At 45.9% G+C, this 19,928-nt stretch overlaps 1 protein-coding gene across 5 annotated transcripts in view; it reads left to right on the forward strand.

Moving 5' to 3' along the window:
- DHRS7C (dehydrogenase/reductase 7C) overlaps positions 1-19,928 on the forward strand; it is a 445,910-nt gene that overhangs the window by 389,105 nt on the left and 36,877 nt on the right. For 2 of the 5 annotated variants that reach the window (XM_039501164.1, XM_039501166.1), the window contains 2 exons: positions 7,942-8,101; positions 12,950-13,062. In XM_039501164.1, the coding sequence (XP_039357098.1) occupies positions 7,948-8,101; positions 12,950-13,062 (267 nt within the window). In that variant the 5' untranslated portion in view covers positions 7,942-7,947. Of the gene's footprint in view, positions 1-6,712; positions 6,731-6,831; positions 6,850-7,323; positions 7,437-7,941; positions 8,102-12,949; positions 13,063-19,928 lie in introns of those variants that run through there. The other 3 variants (XM_039501167.1, XM_039501168.1, XM_039501163.1) reach the window with 3 other exon arrangements.

Consider the following 19,928-nt stretch of genomic DNA (forward strand, 5'->3'; position numbering starts at 1 on the left):
ACTGTATGTTTTTTAAGACCCCATGTGCTCTGTCATACTTACTTTTTTGTGCGTTGGGAAGCTGGGGTCCAGGAGAGCCCCAGATTCACCTGGTCCAGGCTGACTCTTAAGCCTTTCACCTAGCATTAGGTGGCGATTATTAAGCCTTCCTCTGTGGATTGGTCTGGAAAGCCTGCCCCCCTGTAAGGTACATTTGGGTGGACACCGTGGGTGGCAAGAATTAGGGCTATCAGGTCAACCCACTGGGGCCAATGGGAGCAAGACAAGAGCCCTGTGATGAGTGTTTTCTCCTCTTGCCACTGCCAGGCAAAGAAGGGCCGGGGCCAAGCACCTTTCTGCCCAGCAAGGGCTGGCTTTTTGGGAGGACAAGTAGGGAGAGGGAGAGGGCCACTGGAGGTACTCAGCCCCCTGGCTGGCAGTGCCTTCAAAAAGAAGGAGAAGAGAAGGGATGGAAACACCCCTGCCACTGGACGATGCAGGCATCGGTCCCACTGCCTCTCATGCTAAGCGAGCACTCTATCACTTGAGCAAACTCCCCGGCCCATAACGAGCCAGCCTGACCCACCCATCTCATTCCAGAAGCCGCAATGTCCGTGCATCTGCCCGTGGCTCCTTTCCAAAAGGGCCACTTGTGAGCTTGCTGTGTGTGGACTGGCTAGCTCAGCTGGTTACAGCATGGCGCTAATAACACCAAGGTTATGGGTTGAAGCCCTATGCCAGCCACTCAATACATGGCTGCAGTGTGGAGTGAGGGGGGGAAAAACTTTCTATCATCACCACACAGGACACTGTTGTAGATGGAGTGGAGGTGACCAGCTGGGCTGTCAGGCTTTTCTTCCACCATCAATGATGGGGATCAGCCTGGCTTCAAGGCTCAGCCCTCTATATTGTTGCTCCCACTGTTATCCAGTTGCAGCCAGTCTTACACAAAGTACATCAGGTAAGATGTCAATGGAAGAATTATGATGGCTTTGTCTACACTACAAAGCTTATAGTGACCTGGCTGTATCGACATGGCCGTGTCACTAAAAGTCAGGCAGTGTAAATGCTGTTTGTCGGCATATTTGCCAACAAAATACTTCCACTCCTAACGAGCAGGGCTTGCGTTGTCGACAGGAGAGTGCTCCTGCCAACAATACACTCTTTACAATAGCACTTGCCGTGACAAAACTTTTATCATTTTGCGGGGGGAGGGGGGTTAGCACCTCTGAACGACAAAAGTGTTGTCACTCAGTTTCCAGTGTAGACATAGCCATTTCCTCAATATAATTATCCTGTTTGTATGCATATAGCATTTTTGTATCTGAAGTTATGAATATTTATCTTGTACCAGTATTTGAAATGTGTTTGCTCCTGGGGTAACACCCACCAGATATTTTACAATCTAGCTAGCACATTGTGAAGGGACTGTTCAAGTTGATGGCCCATCAAAGAACACTTAGCTCCCACAATGTATATCAGGGCATTCTCTGTCCAATGTGCCTTCCTGAGTATGTTTTAGCCAGAATATGGGTAATGGCTCTTGCTATGAGTCATAGAGGTATTCAAGAACATGTGACTTGCTCATGTGACCCTGAAATCCATCTTGTGCCTGTACTTTTCCACAAACTAACACTAAGATATTTCCCTCCACATGAGAGAAAGTATAAAAGGCCCTGGAAAAATCTACATTTTCCTTCTTTCCTGCTCTGATCTCTGAACTGTGACGTTACACTCCATATTCTTTATGTAAATAAGCTTATGATATGAATATGACATAACTACGATATGCTTTAAGCAAGATAACTCATGTAAGGTATCATTGGAAAGGTTATGATTTACTGAATATGATTATCCTATTTGTATCCATGTATCATTTTTGTATCTGAAGTTAGGAATATTGGCTAATGTATCTGTATTTCAACTATGCTGCTTTGGATGACTCCCCCTGCTAACAGTTCAGGTACAACAATGAAAAAGTCAGACAGGGTTGATGGCCCATCAGCGAGGACAATGGATTGTGAAAAGAATTGGTCTTTCTGCGGACACTCCATACTGCTACTGACTCATGGACACTGTGATGCTACAGAGTCAGGTGACCTGGTCACCTGATACTAACCTGCATCTTATCATAGAATCATAGAATCTCAGGGTTGGAAGGGACCTCAGGAGGTCATCTAGTCCAACCCCCTGCTCAAAGCAGGACCAAACCCAACTAAATCATCCCAGCCAGGGCTTTGTCAAGCCTGACCTTAAAAACCTCTAAGGAAGGAGATTCCACCACCTCCCTAGGTAACCCATTCCAGTTCTTCACCACCCTACTAGTGAAAAAGTTTTTCCTAATATCCAACCTAAACCTCCCCCTCCGCAACTTGAGACCATTACTCCTTGTTCTGTCATCTTCTACCACTGAGAACAGTCTAGATCCATCCTCTTTGGAACCCCCTTTCAAGTAGTTGAAAGCAGCTATCAAATCCTCCCTCATTCTTCTCTTCTGCAGACTAAACAATCCCAGTTCCCTCAGCCTCTCCTCATAAGTCATGTGCTCCAGCCCCCTAAACATTTTTGTTGCCCTCCGCTGGACTCTCTCCAATTTATCCACGTCCTTCTTGTAGTGTGGGGCCCCAAACTGGACACAGTACTCCAAATGAGGCCTCACCAGTGCTGAGTAGAGGGGAATGATCACATCCCTCGATCTGCTGGAAATGCCCCTACTTATACAACCCAAAACGTCATTAGCATTCTTGGCAACAAGGGCACACTGTTGACTCATCTTGGACTCCTGAACTGTTCCACAGGGAGTTGGGAGAATCAAACAAAGGATTCCCACCTTATGGAAATTCTGTATAAGGCGGGGGAAGAAAACAATCAAGAAAACAGTTTGCTTCTCCTCTGCCTCCCAACCCAAAAGGATACTTGAAAACACCTGGAAACAAAAGGACTTGAACTGGGTCGGGGGGAGGGAAGAACTACTGAACCCAGGCTAGAAAGACACCTTTGGCTGTGAAGGACTCTACCTAAAACAATCTCTAGGGTGAGGAATTATTATCGGTAAAAAATTTCTTTAGTGAATCTAGCGTAGTTGGTGTGCTTTGTATTATTTTCTTAGTAATGTGCTTTGTTCTGTTTGCTACCTCTTTAACCACTTAAAATCCACCTTTTTTTTGGTAGTTAAACTTATTTCTGGTTTATAATATAACCTAGTTTATGTAATTTCTAACTGGTGGGGGGAGGGCAGGAAGTTGGCATACCTTCCTCCATATTGAGAGAGGAGGCAAATTTCATATAATTTTGGGTTTGTACTACAAGGGAGGTGAATACCTGGGGGTGTGGCAGGTCCCTTAAGCTAAGTTCTTCCCAGAGCTGATCTCAGTGTCTCTATTGTTCTGCAGCTGGGTCCGGCCCTGCCTGTGTGCTTGGCTGGAAGAGGCTTGTGAGCCTGGCCCAGCAAGACCAGGTAAAGGGGAGCCAGGCTGGCAGAAAAGGTGGGCTCAGTGGTATCTCAGCTCATCAAGTGACATCCCAAGGGTCCAACCCGTCACATGGACTATGGACTTACACTAAAAGGAGCATTCCAACCAATGGACTGAGGACCTTCCAATCTTAACTCTCTCCTCTTTCTTTTCTCTTTCTAAATAAACCTTTAGATGTTAGATACTAAAGGATGGGCAAGATTGTGATTATTTGGTAAGATCTGAGTTGTATATTGACCTGGCTATATGGCTGACCTCATGGGATTAGAAGAACCCTTTGTTTTATGAAATTGGTTTTAAATAACCACTCACAGAATCTAGTGTCTGGGTGGTGAAACAAGGGCTGGGATACCTAGGGAGACTGCTTTTCTGACTTCTTGTTGACCAGTGTGCTAAGACAGAAGTTTACTTTTGTTACTGGTTTGGTATATCTTGTGGGAGGAATAACCAACAGTTTGAGATGGATCTGCCCCATTTCTCAGCAGTTTGTAAAGAATCTGGAATTCTCAGCTGTGACCCACTGAGGTACGGTTACATCCTCACCTCCAACCCTTTCCACCTCCTGACTGTATCTCACATCTCAGAAGGGATCAGGCAGTAACTCCATCCCCCGTTCAGTCTCGGCCTTTCAGAGTGTGAATCTAGCATTCACCCTTGGTTTTCAGGCTGAGAGATGTTGATAATTTTCTTTGTTCAAACAACAGAAACATTTCATGACAAAGGGTAAAGAAAGGTTAAAATAAAATTTAAAAAGGACTCTTCTGTCATTTGTATCATAAAGTCCTCAATAAAGCTGTGCTAGATCCTGTCAAACTAAACTAATATCAAAGTATGTGACCACACAGCCTTCAGAAAAAGAGACAAACCAACTCTTCAAGGTGGCCTACAAGACACTTATAGTTTTATAAAATGAAATCCCACAGAATCATAACTCCCAGAAGAAGGAAAACAAATTCATCCTTTTTCTTCTGAACTGGCTAAACCTGTTGCACTCAGCACCTTCTCATTATTTCATTGTGTCATTTACAAAAGTTTCAACATCATCGTAATGCAAGAAAGAAAAAAAGAAACAAAAGCAAACGAAAGCCAAAATCTGCACATCTACAAATCTTCTGGACTTTGCCGGTGTAAGCTCTGAAGCTACTTTACCAAGAGATGGAAATGGGGATTTAAATTCAGAAAGCTGAAACAAAGTTTAAGGGTTCACTTGAATCCCCCTCCAGGTCTGGGAATCTTTCACTCTAGCCCTCAGGAGAATGTCAGGATCAAAGAGATCAAAATGTGATTCCTAAGCATGGAGAACAAAGAACACTGTTGGAAGTGCCATGTTGGGAGGTGGGCAGTAGAATGGGGAGAGGATAAACTCTCCAAGGCTCAGCCAGAGGCTGTTGTGTCAGGGTGGAGAATGACAGTGAAGGAGGGAGGAGGGAATCCTTCCAACTCTCCCCATTACCCTTGACTAGCATAGAACCCAAAACACCACATTTTCCTATCCCTGCTCCAGCACTTTTAGAATCTATTTAATTCTGGTCTCTAAGGGAGTCAATGTACAAAAAGTAAATGTTTTGGGCATAATCTGGAGCAACGTGAGACTATGTGGGAATGAGACAATCTCTCCCCAAAGGGGGAACTCACTGACTTGAACAATCACTCCGCTAATAGGGGGAATCAGAATATATAAGATGGTTGGGGTCAGTCTAGACAAAGAAAAGTAGGGGAGGGTCAGGGGAGATTTGCTAGTTAATCCCAGCCACTTTTCCCACCACAGACAGACCCTTTGAGGCTGATGCCCTTTGAGGAGGCAGAGATGGGATCCTGAGGCCTTTAAGCCTCCCACAAAAGAGCCTTTGGAAATCAGACCCTCTCGATGGAGCTTTCTGAATGCAGAGGGGGCAGGGAAAAGGGGCAGAGGAGGTGAGTGATAAGAGGCAGCACCACACTTCCCCATACTCTCCTCTCTTATCCCATGATCCCTAATACTTGATTTCCCCAGCACCCAATGGAAGGTGAAAGTCACCCCCATCCTGGGGCCAGGCCATAGGATTCCAGCATTAGAAGGCTGACCGCAGCCCCTCACAACTTGGAGATGCTGGATTCCCCTTCCATGGTTTGCTGGAGCTACTTTCCTTCCCTGAAGCCCCAGGTTAGGGATTGTCATGGTGGAGGTGTAACGATGCTGCCTTTGGTGGGACCCAACTGAGAGTACCAATTCAGGACAAATTACTGGGCAGTTACAGCCCAAGGCTGGGGTTCCTTTGCACACCAAGGCAAACCAAACCAGCCAAATAGAGAATGTGGCCAACCCCAGAGCCGCCCAAGCAGTTGGCTTTGGGGCCAGCTGCTCAGGTGGTCCCTGGGACAGCCACACAAGCCACTGCTGGAATGGCCCTTTATAAACTTTGAAAAATGAATACTGCATAATGTGGCATTGTTCATTAGAATTAATACACATTTGGCTTGAAAATTTATTAATTTCATTATTTAGTCTACATATTTAATGAAAATAAATGAATAACCTGCCAGGGTGTGGGACTGGCTGGCTTTGGGCAGGGGTGTGTGGCAGGGGTTGGCTGGAGATGGGAGTGCGGGGCTAGCTGGCTTCAGGCAGAGGGGTGCGGCAGGAGTTGGCTGGAGACAGGGGGTGTGGGGCAGGCTGCGGGCAGGGCAGGGGGTGTGGAGCGGGCTGGCTGGCTTCAAGCAGCGGGGTGCGGCAGGGGTTGGCTGGACACGGGGTGTGGGGCTGGCTTCGGGCAGGGGGTGTGGGGCTGGTTGGAGGCAGGGCAGGGGATGCAGCAGGGGCTGGCGCGCGGGCAGAGTGGTGGATACCAGGGCCATCCCTAGATATTCTGGGGCCCTACGCAGCCCCCCCATGGGGGGTGTGGTGCCCCAGGCCTCCTCAGGGGGGAGGCGGGAGTGAGAGGACCCCAGGCCTATGTGGGAGTGCCAGGCTTCCGTGGGAGGGGGCGGGGCTGGCTTGGGGGGCAGGGGGAACCACCCCCTAGTGCTCCCCAGTGGCGCAGCTGGGGCTGGGTCTCTGCATTCCCCCCTGCTGGTGAGTGCAGGCCCGGCCCTGCTGCAGAGCTCAGGGGAGTGGGGGCAGGGCGGGGCTGAGCAGAGGTGGGGGCCCTGGGGCAGAGCCAGAGCAGCAGGGAGCAGCTCAGCGTCCCCAGCGGCCAGAGAAGGAATGACATCACTTCCCGGCCGGCTGGAGCTGATCAAAGCCGCAGCGCTCCCTCACACAGTGGCTGGAAGAGGGTTACAGGTTTAGCCGGCGCCGGGTGAGCATCCAGAACATTTTGGGCACTGCTTTTTGGCGCCCTCCAATCTTGGCGCCTTAGGTGGCCGCCTAGTTTGCCTAGTGGTTGCACCGGCCCTGACTGTCGATCTTCAATTGGTGGTGAGATGGATGTTGTGTTGGTTAAGAACTTTTTTCGAAGCCAAGGGCCCGGCTCTGAACGAACTCTCTCCTAACAGCTAGCTGGGTGATTAGATAGTAGATGGAGAAGTGAATATTCAGATTGAACAAACACAAACTATTTCCACTGCAACTTTTGAAAAAGAAAAAGACACCAGAACCTTTCTAGTGTTATTGGGCTTGTAGAAATTGTTTTCATGCATAATATCAGTTGAAGGCCTAAACCAAACAACAAGGTGATCCAAGGAACATATTCTCATTTTATCATAAAGGCAAGACACAAAAACATTGAAGCTTCTTTTTGCAGTTGGATTAGGACAGTGCAAAGAGCTCTAAAAAGACTTTCGAGCCCTGTGAAACTAAATAGGTCAGGCATGTGTATCGTGCTGTAGATACTATATTTACTTTTTAAAAAATCTCTTATGCAGCTGAGAACTATACATAGCTGTTCTCTCTCATGACAAGTGGCCTCAGTACATAGCCTGCTTTCCAGAAATGCTGAACAAATTTGATTACAATCTTAGAATAAATTAGTTACTAATCTGCTCCTTGACTGCTTCATGTTCATAGTAAGTTATTCTCTTCTCAGTACTTCTGTAATATGTGAAATGTGTATATTCTCTTATTCTTTATCTGGTGATAACAATGATAAGCTTTTATCTATGTAGTTCCAATACGAATAGGAAAATGTATCAGAGATTAATGTAACATAGTTTTGCATCCCTCTGGTTAAACTGAATTCACTCTTGCAACTGTGCAATTCTGTATCTAGAAGAGAGCTGTCATGAATAAAATGACAAAAGGCTGTGACTATAATGTGTAATAGTGAGAAGGAAAATGAAGCCTATCTGATAAAAATAGGGGCAATTTATACCATTGATTTTCAAGCTAAGTTTTCTCTTGAAACTGTTAAAAACTGGTGACATCCTGTGGCTGCTGCTGTCTAATATAATCCATACATTCTGCTTATCTTTTCCATGAATGGAGACAAGGATTCATTTGAAAAGATATCTTGAAAAATATGAAGAATGGTTCATTTCTATTGAGACTCTGACCTGGTCTATTTTCTTTCAGGTAAAAATGGGTGTCCTTGCTGTGCTTATTTTCCCTTTGCTCCTTTTTGGAATCAGTGGAATTATATATATTTACCGAGCAGTTGGTCGGCTAATGTCAAAGTCAGCTGTGCAAAACAAAGTGGTAGTGATTACCGATGCCATCTCTGGACTGGGCAAGGGTAAGTTGTCAGGTTTGGGGTTTTTTTCACTGTTTCATAGAGTGAAAGAATCATTGTATCTAGCATGGACATTGTCAGATGACCTTATATGTCTGTTACGTTATATAGGATATGTTCACCTGCAAAATGGAGAGAAAGCAAATATAAATAGAAACACGTGCTACAATTTTGGAATGTGCACTCTTTGTTCCCCTTTAGAGGAACTGCTACTGATTGAAATGGACTACATTTTTAATGTATATATCTATCTCAGTTGAATAAGAAGTTTGAGAGGAAAAGGAAGATGGAGTTATTTTTAGCATGCTGTCACTGTGAGATCTAATTACATGTACAGTCACTATCAGGTGGCAGCATGTCATTATAAATAGATGATTCATATAAGCAATATAACCCATAAGGTCTGTACCACTCCAGCTCCATCAGGCCTTGATCATGCAAACATTTATATACATGCTTAAATTTAAGCATGAGGAGTCCCATGGGCTTCAATACAGTAGTAAGATTTGCAGGATTTGGGCCTAACTGAGTGGCTTTGCAATGGCACAGGCACATGTGTGTGTGCTGCAGCAGACAGTAAGTATCACAGTGACCAAGTGGCACGGCTATCTCAGTTCATGCTATATAGTCACATAAAGCTAGCATAGCGGTTCATTGAGATGCATGTCTGTCTTGGTTACTTGCTCTAGACGTATTGCATTGCCCTTCCGCATTATTTTATTTATATTTTAATCTCTATTAATTGAAAAATCTATAAATATTCATTTATATTCCTTTTTAATGGTTTGTTGGTTATTAGTACTATATTAGACCTTTATTTCATTTCATTTTATAAAAACGACTTCACCGGTTTGTGTTTTCTGGGGCCTTACCACTCCCTCCAGCGTAGAAGGGCTGAGCCATTTCCATCCTCTCTGGAGGCAGGACAGCTGCTGCTCTTTGCTCAGACATTCTCATATTACATGCAGAACATGCCTCCTAAAGGAATGTTTTCATATTTAAAATTGTGCCTTTGTGATTTGGTTTGGTTTAAAAGAACCACAGCCTTTACACTTTGTTTTTTCTTTCCAGTTTTTTCCTACACTAAATGGGAGATGTTTGAATGGATTTTTGTTTTCAGAGAAGTTTTCTTCAGGGAATTATCTGTGTGGTAGAAAAGAAAACCAGGCTATTTTATGTGTAAATAAACGGGGAATACAGTTGCCATGAGAAAGGGAATGGAGTTGGGAGCAACATTACCTCCCTCCTGAACTCTCTGATATCTAGCATCTTAGCCAGGTGTCTGCACTACCCTACAGTCCTGCCACACAAAATATAAGAACGTGCATTGAAAAGCATTCAGAGAACCCCCTTCAGAGGCTTAGGCCAGCATCCCATGCAAAACCAGCCAAGCAAGCACATACTCAGAACAACTGACTCCTTCAGAAAAATAGCTGCAAACATCCTTCTTCTGTGTGCCCAGTCTGCTGGAAGATCAACATCTCCACTGCTACCCCTGCTCCTTCAGCAGTTTCCATATCCCAAAGCCACTACTCACACTGCATGGTACATAAACTGGAAGACCCAACATTAATGCTATTTATACAGTTGGTTTCTTAACACAAGGCAGTAATACAGAGAGCAGGTCTGCATCCTCTGCAAATACACAACTCTATGAAACAGAATCTAGTAGGCACAACTGTAATTCAATATGGCTTTCCTGCAAAGCCAGAGAGAAAGAATACAATTCTTCATGCCTAGGTGTGGTGAGCTCTTCCTTAGAGAATCCTGTTTCAAATATCAAATCTGTCTTTCTGCATTACTGATGTGGCTTGCATCTTTACATGGCCAATGACACCAGGTCATTCCAGCAGTGCGCTATGCTATACAGTATTTGAAATTGTCACTGTGCATGAGGTGAGGGACAAGTCCATTTTACAGAGCCAAGTCTGAGGCAGAAAGCTGAATGAGACACTATGCTGAGCTTGCAGTACAGTACACTGGTTCTAATCCTTCACTTGGCATGGGACTACCTTGCAGCAGCATCTGCCCTGAAAAACAAAATACTGTTTATTAACAGCTGTTCCATGGAATCCCAGTTGAAAAGGAACATGGGACAATCTATGCCATATTTACTGCTATTGCAAGAATCCCGCATCAGGGATGCAGCTCATCATGAATGGATATTGTCCCCAGCCATCATGCTGCCACATGTGTGTAAGTGCACAGGAAGATAGGGCTTGCTCTATAAAGGGATTTAAGTGTTCCAGTGCTCAGCATTGCAGCACCTAACTTTCAGCTACCCTGCCACCCAGTTGCAAGAAAAACAGGGCATAAAACAAACTTTAGTTAAGTAACTGCTTAGCTGATTACCCGTACCACTTTTCCTGAGGTTCTTTTAATTTTAATTCCAATTCCTAAGGACATGAGAATTTAATTTAGCTTTATAGAGTTATATTAAATATCCTTAACGACAGCTTAATAGTAAAGGATATAAGAAGACAAAAATAGTATTGGACTATGATTTGCCCAACATAAAGTAGAAAATTGGTCAATATATCCATTTAGGTTTTTCAGACTCAAATCACACTAGAAAATAACACGTATATTCAATTACTGTGTTGGGAAGGTGACTTTGTTTAGATTCTTGACTAAGAGTCAAATAGGGATTTAGTTGTGTCAGTTGTTTATCAGCTCTGGTGTTGCTAACACAACAGAGGAAAAACAATCCAAAGCTGGACCATAAGACAATTTGGCCAATTACTTACTTGTTAATTCATCAACATCTCCTTCCCATGTATTTATAGCAGTCAAACCTTTTAATCTATTTCCCAGTGAACTGTATTAGCCCCAGCATCTGACTCCTAACTACCTAAGATGAATTCCTGCATTTATGACAGCCTATATAGAGTGAGTGCTGTTCAACAAGTGTGCACACTTGGTCTCATTTTATATCTGTATACTAGAACTTGGAAGGTAATATGAAACCAGTAACTATGGTAGCCATATGTACAGTGTTTCACAGTTTTAGTTAACATTAACTTGTTCAGTTTCAAAGCTACTTTACAATAAAATTGGAACTTGTTACAAAAGAAGGCCACAGAGTGTAATCTGTGACAATCTTTAAAGCATTTACACTTCCTTACTAATTAGGTACTCAGTTTCAGGAAGTGGCCGGATGATTGATTTGGATTGTCACCCAAAAGAAAGTTTATGTGTTATTTATCACCAGATCTCTGCTCAATCATTAGATTTCATTTCATTATAATTCACAGCAGGTGCTAACACTCCAGATGCAGGTAGAGCAAAGGACAGGCACTAGCAAGCAACCTGAACTTCTGGAAATGTCAGAAACCATGGTGGGGATGGTCAGTCCTAATGGTTGGGCCTATACTGGTGTCAGCGGTGCTGGTGGGCTTGTGTAGCCCAAACTGAAGCCTGTGGCACTGGAGTCTCACTGCAATTTTTAGTCAGTGTGATGATCTGTCAAGGTTCCCACAACTGTGTTACTCCCCCTGCTTCAGCAAGTGAGACCTTTGCTGCTGCTAAGCTCTGTGTATTGTCAGCTTCCTGGCTCTCTATCTAGCCTGTCTGCCTTGCCAGCAAACTCTTCAGGGCTCTGCCAGTCATAACCTTGCCTAGCATGGTCAGTGAACCTCAACTCCCAAGTTCCTTATTGATGACTCTCTCTGCAGTGTTCAGCTCTTCTTACTTTAGCATCCACAAACCTTATCAAATTTGTTGCGCCTTCAACGAGACAGTTCACAGGAGCTTATTAACTTAGTTTATTCACAAAAGGACATAGGGTTACATGATACCAAATATAAGGAACAAGTAATGGTTACGAACAAATGAAAGTAAAAATGTGCTTCTAAGAAAAACACCCCAACAAACTAGAGTCTTTTCTTCAAAGATGTTTTTCTCACCACAGTCTTTCTTCCAGCATGGTTGGCTTATATAGCTTTAGCCAGGACCCAACATATGGAACTCAAAATGCTTGGGTTTTGACTCTTTACGTGAATGATAACCCAGGGGTTCTTTCTCCCTCTCTTTAGTAGTTCAATATCTCTTTGAAATCTATTCTTTGAAAAGCCCCAACAAAGTTTCTCTCTTCTGCTGGAATATAGATGTCATGCTGTGTTCTCCCCTGCGTGTTAGCTTGATAGCTTTGTTTATCCTGTTTGTAAGTGTATTTTCATTGTCTCTGCCTGATGGGCAGGCAGGTCAGACAAGGTCCACATTCCTTTGTCTAAAGCAAACTCATCTTAGACATTGCTTGCCAAACACTTCTTAAGAACATAATTCCAATACCTAGCCATAACTCTTTGTATACACCCTGTACATGCACCACACAATGAGTTTTGAGACTAGTGTTACCAGTTTGCATATGATACCTTACATGACACCTTTTACATACATATTCTGACAACAGTGTGTCAGGTAGTCATCAGTCAGGCCTGACAAGAGTTGCTGACACAGAGTAGAGAACCACCAATGGGCCTCTGTGTCACATTGAGCTAGCAAATTATATCCTCATTGCAGTGTAAATGTAGCCTCAGAGCCGTGACCTGCAAGCTCCTTGGCTATTTAGAGATTGATTAGATCATGGGGCTAGAGTGCACCATTCTATGTGCTTTTAATATTGAAAAAGATGTTAATCTGTTTTGTACTTACTGTTCATGTATACATTTCCGGTACCATGCAGGGGTTTTATGTTTCTTCGTTATTTTTTATTGTTTACTTTTTCCAAAATTAATGAAGTTTGGAAAAAACATTCAATTTCATCAACAGCAGAACAATCATTTCAAAGTGAAATTACTTCAACTGACTTGTTACTGTTCCTTATACCTTATTAATATATTTATTTTCCAGAATGCTCTCGAGTTTTTCACTCTGGAGGAGCAAGGTTAGTGTTGTGTGGAAAGACATGGGAGAAGTTAGAAGCCTTGTATAATGCTTTAATCAGTGTGGCAGACCCCAGTGTGGTAAGTATGTCCTCTCCTTGCTTTGTGCCTTGTCAAAGTGTACAGATCTGGAGGGAAAATATTAATGATCTGGTGCTTGGCACAGTTTTTACATACAAATTAATCTAGGATAGTGGTTGTTAGAACGTTTATAGCTTGTATAAAGTCCATTTTCAATCCTAGTGCCCACATGTAGGCTGCTAAAGTCATATTTAGATACTCAAATATATACAGGCTGATTTCCAGAAGTGCCAAAAGTCCACAAGCTCTGCTGAGACCAAAGGGAGCTGTGGGCACTCAGGCTACTTTTATTTAGGTCCCTAAAAATAGCACATGGGCCCTAGTTTTAGGCATCTGGTTTTGAAATGCTTGGCCCCAGTGCGTCAACTCCCAATTCTGCCCCAATTTAACAAAAATCAACATGCATATCAATTACACGGACTAGCCCAGGTTTTCTGCTCATGCTGAGCGTTATGCTAACTCAGAGGTTTCCTGACCCTGGCACTGGCCAAGGCATAGCTTAGCCACAGCAGCTCTAACTTCTCTGCTGCTCACAGGGTCATAAAGTTTGGGATATGCCAAGTTGTAAGGACAGCCTGGCCACATCCCTTTACTCCCAGGGTCACCTGCCCCCAGTACCGAGTGGCTGGGAAGGGGAAAGATGAGTCACGCTGGCACCCAGGCACACCCTTTGTGCTGTGGGCGCCTAAGCACTATACATCAGCTTTGTGCCACCAGGGAGAATCATAGACTATCAGGGTTGGAAGGGACCTCAGGAGGTCATCTAGTCGAACCCCCTGCTCAAAGCAGCACCAATTCCCAACTAAATCATCCCAGCCAGGGCTTTGTCAAGCCTGACCTTAAAAACCTCTAAGGAAGGAGATTCCACCACCTCCTAGGTAACCCATTCCAGTGCTTCACCACCCTCCTAGTGAAAAAGTTTTTCCTAATATCCAACCTAAACCTCCCCCACTGCAACTTGAGACCACTACTCCTTGTTCTGTCATGAGGAATGAAACCCAGGGCCGTCCTTAGGATTGATGGGGCCACATGCAGTATTATTAAACGGGTGCCCCTATGCCCGACAGCAGCCCAGGTTCGCATGTGTATGTTAGATAACTTTTGAAGGTTTTATTTAAAAAAACGACCCAGCATTTAAAGCTAAAGGTGAATACTCAGATTGTGCATCTAAAAATCTATGCAAGGATTTTTTAGAGATGTGATTTTATAATCTTCATCAACTCACTAATGAAATATTTGTAAAGCACATTTTAAACTAAGGTCCTGTTGACTGACATGTTCTGAGTAAATATTACTGTCATGCACAACTGTTTTGGTGAGTAAATTCAGAAACTGACAGTATATAGGTTGGCAAATGCCTGTTAAATGGCTTCATTACCACTTGAATGGCTCTTTAACAGTTTCAGTGTTGTGCTAATAGGGCTGGCAGGCTGGAGGCATTTTCACTTTTAAGTATTAGCTCCCCTCCAGGGGAAGACTCACCAGGCTGCAGCAGCCAGCTGTGGTGGGTGCCTGCAGGAAGGGTCAGAACAGGGATAGGAAGAGGCGGAAGGGGTACACCAAGACCCAGGGGTGCCCCAAATTTTTGGGTTCCCTATGCAGCTGCATATGCAGTGTATGTCCAAGGATGGCCCTGATGAAACCTATGGTAGGGACTGTGATCTCAAACCTATAAGATCATGGCCCTCCAGTGGACAATTCCAGCTTTCATTCTCATCATGCCTTGTGCTGGATGGCTATTTCCATGGGCGCCAACTTATATGGGCTCCTGGGGCTTTAGCCCCAGGAATATTCATAGACAGGGGCTCTGCTCCAGCAATATTTGGAGCTAGGTTTCTCCCCTGCTCTGGGCTACCGGCAGCCGCCGCCAGCCCAGAGCCTTTTAAATCCCAGCCGCGGCCGGGAGTCAGAGGGCTCTGGGCTGCCTGCAACCGCACAGAGCTCAGAGCCTTTTAAATCCCAGCAGCAGCCAGGAATCAGAGGGCTCTGGGCTGCCCGCTGCGGCGGGGAGCCCAGAGCCCTTTAAATCCCAGCCGCAGCCGGGCATCAGAGGGCTCTGGGCTGCCCGCTGTGGCGGGGAGCCCAGAGCCTTTTAAATCCCAGCCGCGGCCGGGAGTCAGAGGGCTCTGGGCTGCCCGCAGGGGCGGGGAGCCCAGAGCCCTTTAAATCCCAGCCGCGGCCGGGAATCAGAGGGCTCTGGGCTGTCAGCTGCGGCGGGTAGCCCAGAGCCCTTTAAATCCCAGCCGCGGCCGGGAGTCAGAGGGCTCTGGGCTGCCCGCTGCGGTGGGGAGCCCACAGCCCTTTAAATCCCAGCCGCGGCCAGGAATCAGAGGGCTCTGGGCTGCCCGCGGCTGCCGGCAGCCCAGAGCCCTTTGAATCCCAGCCCGTGGCCGCTGATTGCCCCCTCCCCAGACCCCTGCCCCAACTGCCCCCCAGGACCCCCACCACTGGTCCTTCTCCCCCGATTACCCCCTCCCGAGACCCCTGCCCCTAACTGCCCCTTGGGACCTCAGCCCCTATCTAAGCCTCCCTTCTCCTTGTCCCCAACTGCCCCCTCCTGAGACCCCACCCAACTTCCCCCAGGATCCTCCTACCTATCCCCTGATAAACCTCCTGGACTCCCATGCCTATCCAATTGCTGCCTGTCCCCTGACTGCCGCTCCAAACCTCTGCACCATCCAACCCCCGCTGCTCCTTGTCCCTTGACTGCCCCCCGGAACCCCCTACCTCTTCTCCAACCCCCAAACCGCTTACTGTGCCTCTCAGACCAGCGTGTCTGGCTCCGTGCAGCTCCAGACAGTTGCTGCCATGCTCCCCCATGGAGCCCACAGCCCTCTCCCACCCCCAGCACCTGCCTTCCAGATTTGAACATCTCAAAATTCAGGAGTGCTCAAGCTCGGTTTGGGCAGCTTTTACTTAATTTCTCCCAAATCAGTTTCCCCTGCAAGGCGCCAACTGAAGGTGTTGGAGAACAGAGAGATCGGGTGGCCTCCTAATGCCTGGAAAAGAGACAAAGGCTGGAGGAGGGAGTGTCAGTGCCTGTGCGGACTTCTGGGAAGTGCACGATGTGGAAGGGGATGCTGTGATGCTTTGGAACTACTCCATACAAAGCCAGTCAGGACTCTGGGGGAGCCTCCTCTCTTGGAGCATACTGTCTCCAGGGCAAGAAGCTTACACCTTCCTGGGTCTGACCTCGGAGCATTCAGCATGCCCTTCCACATCATGCACTTTCCACAGCAAGTCTGCCCAGGCTGGTCCTGGGGCAACCAGAGGTCCCTGCACCCCAACTCCGCAGTCAGATGTGACTCTGAGCCAGACAGTAAAACAGAAGGTTTATTAGATGACGGGAACACAGTTTAAACAGAGCTTGTTGGTACAGAAAACAGAACCCCTCTGTCAGGTCCATCTTGGGGGCTGGGGAGCCCAGAACCAAGTTCTGGGTCTCTCCCCATTTCCCCAGCCAGCTCCGAACTGACACTCCCTCTGGCCTCTGTGTCTCTTCCGGACAGGGAGGCCACCTGATCTCTTTGTCCCCAACACCTTCAGTTGGCATCTTGCAGGGGAAACTGAGGCACCCACACAGTATTCAGAGAAAATATTAAGAACCTTCCCACTTCATCACAACAGGTGCAACAAAATATAATACTGTATATTGAAGTAGGCAAGTGCTGCTTCTGACTTTCCACTTTTAATTGACCCTTGTAATCTTGTGGCACTGACGCGCTGTAGCTTCATTTTATATCGGCTTACAGGGCGGGAGTGGGGGGGCACCACCATTTTGGGCCCCACCAAAAATTATACAAACCTGCCGCCTAGGGCTATTTCATGTCACAGTTTATCAAATTTAGTGTCAGTCCTTCAGCCCTTACTCACCTGAGTTGTCTCACAAGTAATCCCTTGAGTAAGAGGGAGCTACTTGCAGGAGTAAGGGTTGCAGGACAGCACTCCTACACTGTAAGCTCCTCTGGGTACTGGACTGTGTCTTTTGAGGGGCAAATCCTGCATTGATGTGAATAAGGAATTGCTGCATGTACCCTTTTTTAAATTATTGCTTTGTGCACCTTTGGTGCTGTATAGATAACAATAAAACAACACGGTGATGTTGGTTTATGCTGGTTTTATCAAGGAAAAAACATACTTTTGAGACAATTATCTGCATTGCAGCAACTCTTCCAAATGTGACTGATGGAGCTGGACGAACAAGTCTCAGGTAACAGGTTGGCCAATGAATTTAGGTCTGAATGCACAAAAGGAGTTAGGTGCCTAAAGTTCCAGTTTTGAGACCACTGCAATGTGCAGAACTCCTGATGAACCCTGCAAGTGCCTAAACTTGCTTGGCATCTAAGTTTTGCAATAAAACCTCCCTCGGAGCGTGTGCTGCTGTCTCTGCGCATGCACCCTGCTGCTTCCCTGGGGGCATCCAGATACTTCTCGCCTGAAAAAGCCCTGGACTGATTTACAAGACAGGCATTTGGCCACATAAGTCCCTCGGGTGAGTTCACACACAACAGCTGGGCAGGGGAAGAAGGATCTGCCTCATGACTTTTAGTCTAGTGGTCAGGGACTCACCTGGGATGTAGAAGACTCTGAGTTCAATTCCCCCTTCTGCCTGAGGGAGAGAATAGATTTGAAAAGGGATCTCCTACCTCTTAGGGAGTGCTCTAGCCATTGGGCTGAGGGATAGTCTGATCTGGAGTTACCTAGTCTCTTTGGGAAAGCTGTTGCCCTATAGATAAATAATTAGGATCAGTGAGGCAGGGGGAGAGACAATTCTTGATTTAGTCATAAGTGAAGCACAGGCTCTGCCACAGGTGCTGGAACTAGGGGTGCTGCTGCAGCTCCTGGCTTTAAGTAGTTTCCACTATATAAAGAGTTTGCAGTTTGGTTCAATAGCTCTCAGCACCCCCACTATAAAAATTGTCCCAGCACCCCTGGGCTCTGGTCCAAGAGATGAATATAGCTGAACTTTTCAGTATTTGCAAGCATAGTGTAATTAAATTTAACATCTCTCGTGGGCAGGGGCGGCTCCAGGCCCCAGCACGCCAAGTGTGTGCTTGGGGCGGCATGCTGCGGGGGGCACTCTGCCGGTCACCGGGAGGGTGGCAGGCGGCTCCGGTGGACCTCCCGCAGGTGTCCCTGCGGAGCGTCCGCTGGTCCTGCGGCTCCGGTGGAGCATCCGCAGGCACGCCTGCGGGAGGTCCACCGGAGCCGCGGGACTGGCGACCGGCAGAGCACCCCCCTGGCATGCCGCCGTGCTTGAGGCGGCAAAATGGCTAGAGCCACCCTTGCTCGTGGGGGAGGAATACCAAAGAAGCCCACCCAAGTAGCATTTAACTTCAGAAAGGGGAACCACGCAAAAAGGAGGAAGCTAGTGAAATGCAAATTAAAAGTTATAGTCACAAAAGTGAAATGCCTGCAATCTGCATGAAAACTTTTAAAAAACACCATAATAGAGGCTCAAATTAAATGTATACCCCCCAAAAGTTCCACCATGCCGAAACAACAAAGTAAAAGAAGCTGGGAATGGGCGGCAGGGGATGGATCACTTGATGATTACCTGTTCTGTTCATTCCCTCTAGGGCACCTGGCATTGCCCACTGTTGGATTGTGGGCACCAGAACTGGACACAGTATTCCAGAAGTAGTTGCACCAGTTCCAAATACAGAGAAATATAACCTTCCTACACCCACTCAAGATTTCCCTGTTTATGCATCCAAGGATCACATTAGGTTTTCGGCCATAGTGTCACCTGGAGCTCATGTTCAGTTCATTACCCCCATGACTCCCAAATCTTTTTCAGAGTCACTGCTTCCCAGGAGACAGTCCCCCATTGCATAAGTGTGACCTTCATTTTTTGTTCCTAGATATTTAACAGTACAACTGGCAATGTTAAAATGCATATTGTTTGCTTGTGCTCAGCTTACCGAATCAGTGGCCTGTCCTCTCCATTATTTACTATTCCCCCAATCTTTGTGTCATCTGAAAACTTTAAAAATGATGATTTTATGTTTTCTTCCAAGTCATTGATAAAATCTTAAATAGTGTGGGGCCAAGAACTAATCCCTGTGGGGCACCACTAGAAACACCCATTCAGTGAGGGTTCCCCATTTACAGTTACATTTTGAGAACTGTCAATTGGCCAATTTTTAATACATTTAATGTGTGCCATGTTAATAATGTATCATTCTAATTTTGTAATCAAGATGTAGTGTGATACCAAGTCAAATGACTCACGGAGGTCAGGGTATATTACATAAACACTATTACTTCTAGCAACCAAATTTGTAACCTCATTTAAAAAATGTTAGCAAGTTAGTTTGACAGGGTCTATTTTCCATGAACACATGTTGATAGGCATCAATTATATTACCCTCCTTTAATGTTTTATTAATCAAATATGCAGTCCATTTTCTGGAAGCACATTAAGTACTCAAGAAAAAGAACCAGTGAGTGGAATTCATTGCTGAACAGGGAACCAGCGCAAAGCCAACACTTTCAGAGGAATCCCATGAAATGCTAATTTTAGGGAGTATGTGAGGTTTAAATACAGCGTCCTTGTGCTGCCATTCTGGACAGGTGTGAATTTCACTGTTGAATGCCATGTTCCCTTTCCAGCCAGTCTAAAGTTTTGGAAAGGCAAGATAATTGTCAAAAGAATGTGATGATGCACCTCCTCCTTCTCTGTTCCCACCTACTGCTCCCTGGGCCTAGGGGACAGACTATAGAGGTCATACGTTCCAGTAGGTCACACATTTTTCTGCCACCCTGTCCTTTCCTGTCCCTGTTTTCATTTTGAGAGGGGAGGGTTAGGGGAAGACCCTTTCCAATCACACTTCTCCAACCACTTCTCCTCACAAAATGTCTCC

Source organism: Mauremys reevesii, linkage group 15 (genome assembly GCF_016161935.1).
Source record: "Mauremys reevesii isolate NIE-2019 linkage group 15, ASM1616193v1, whole genome shotgun sequence".
Lineage (NCBI taxonomy): Eukaryota > Metazoa > Chordata > Testudines > Geoemydidae > Mauremys > Mauremys reevesii.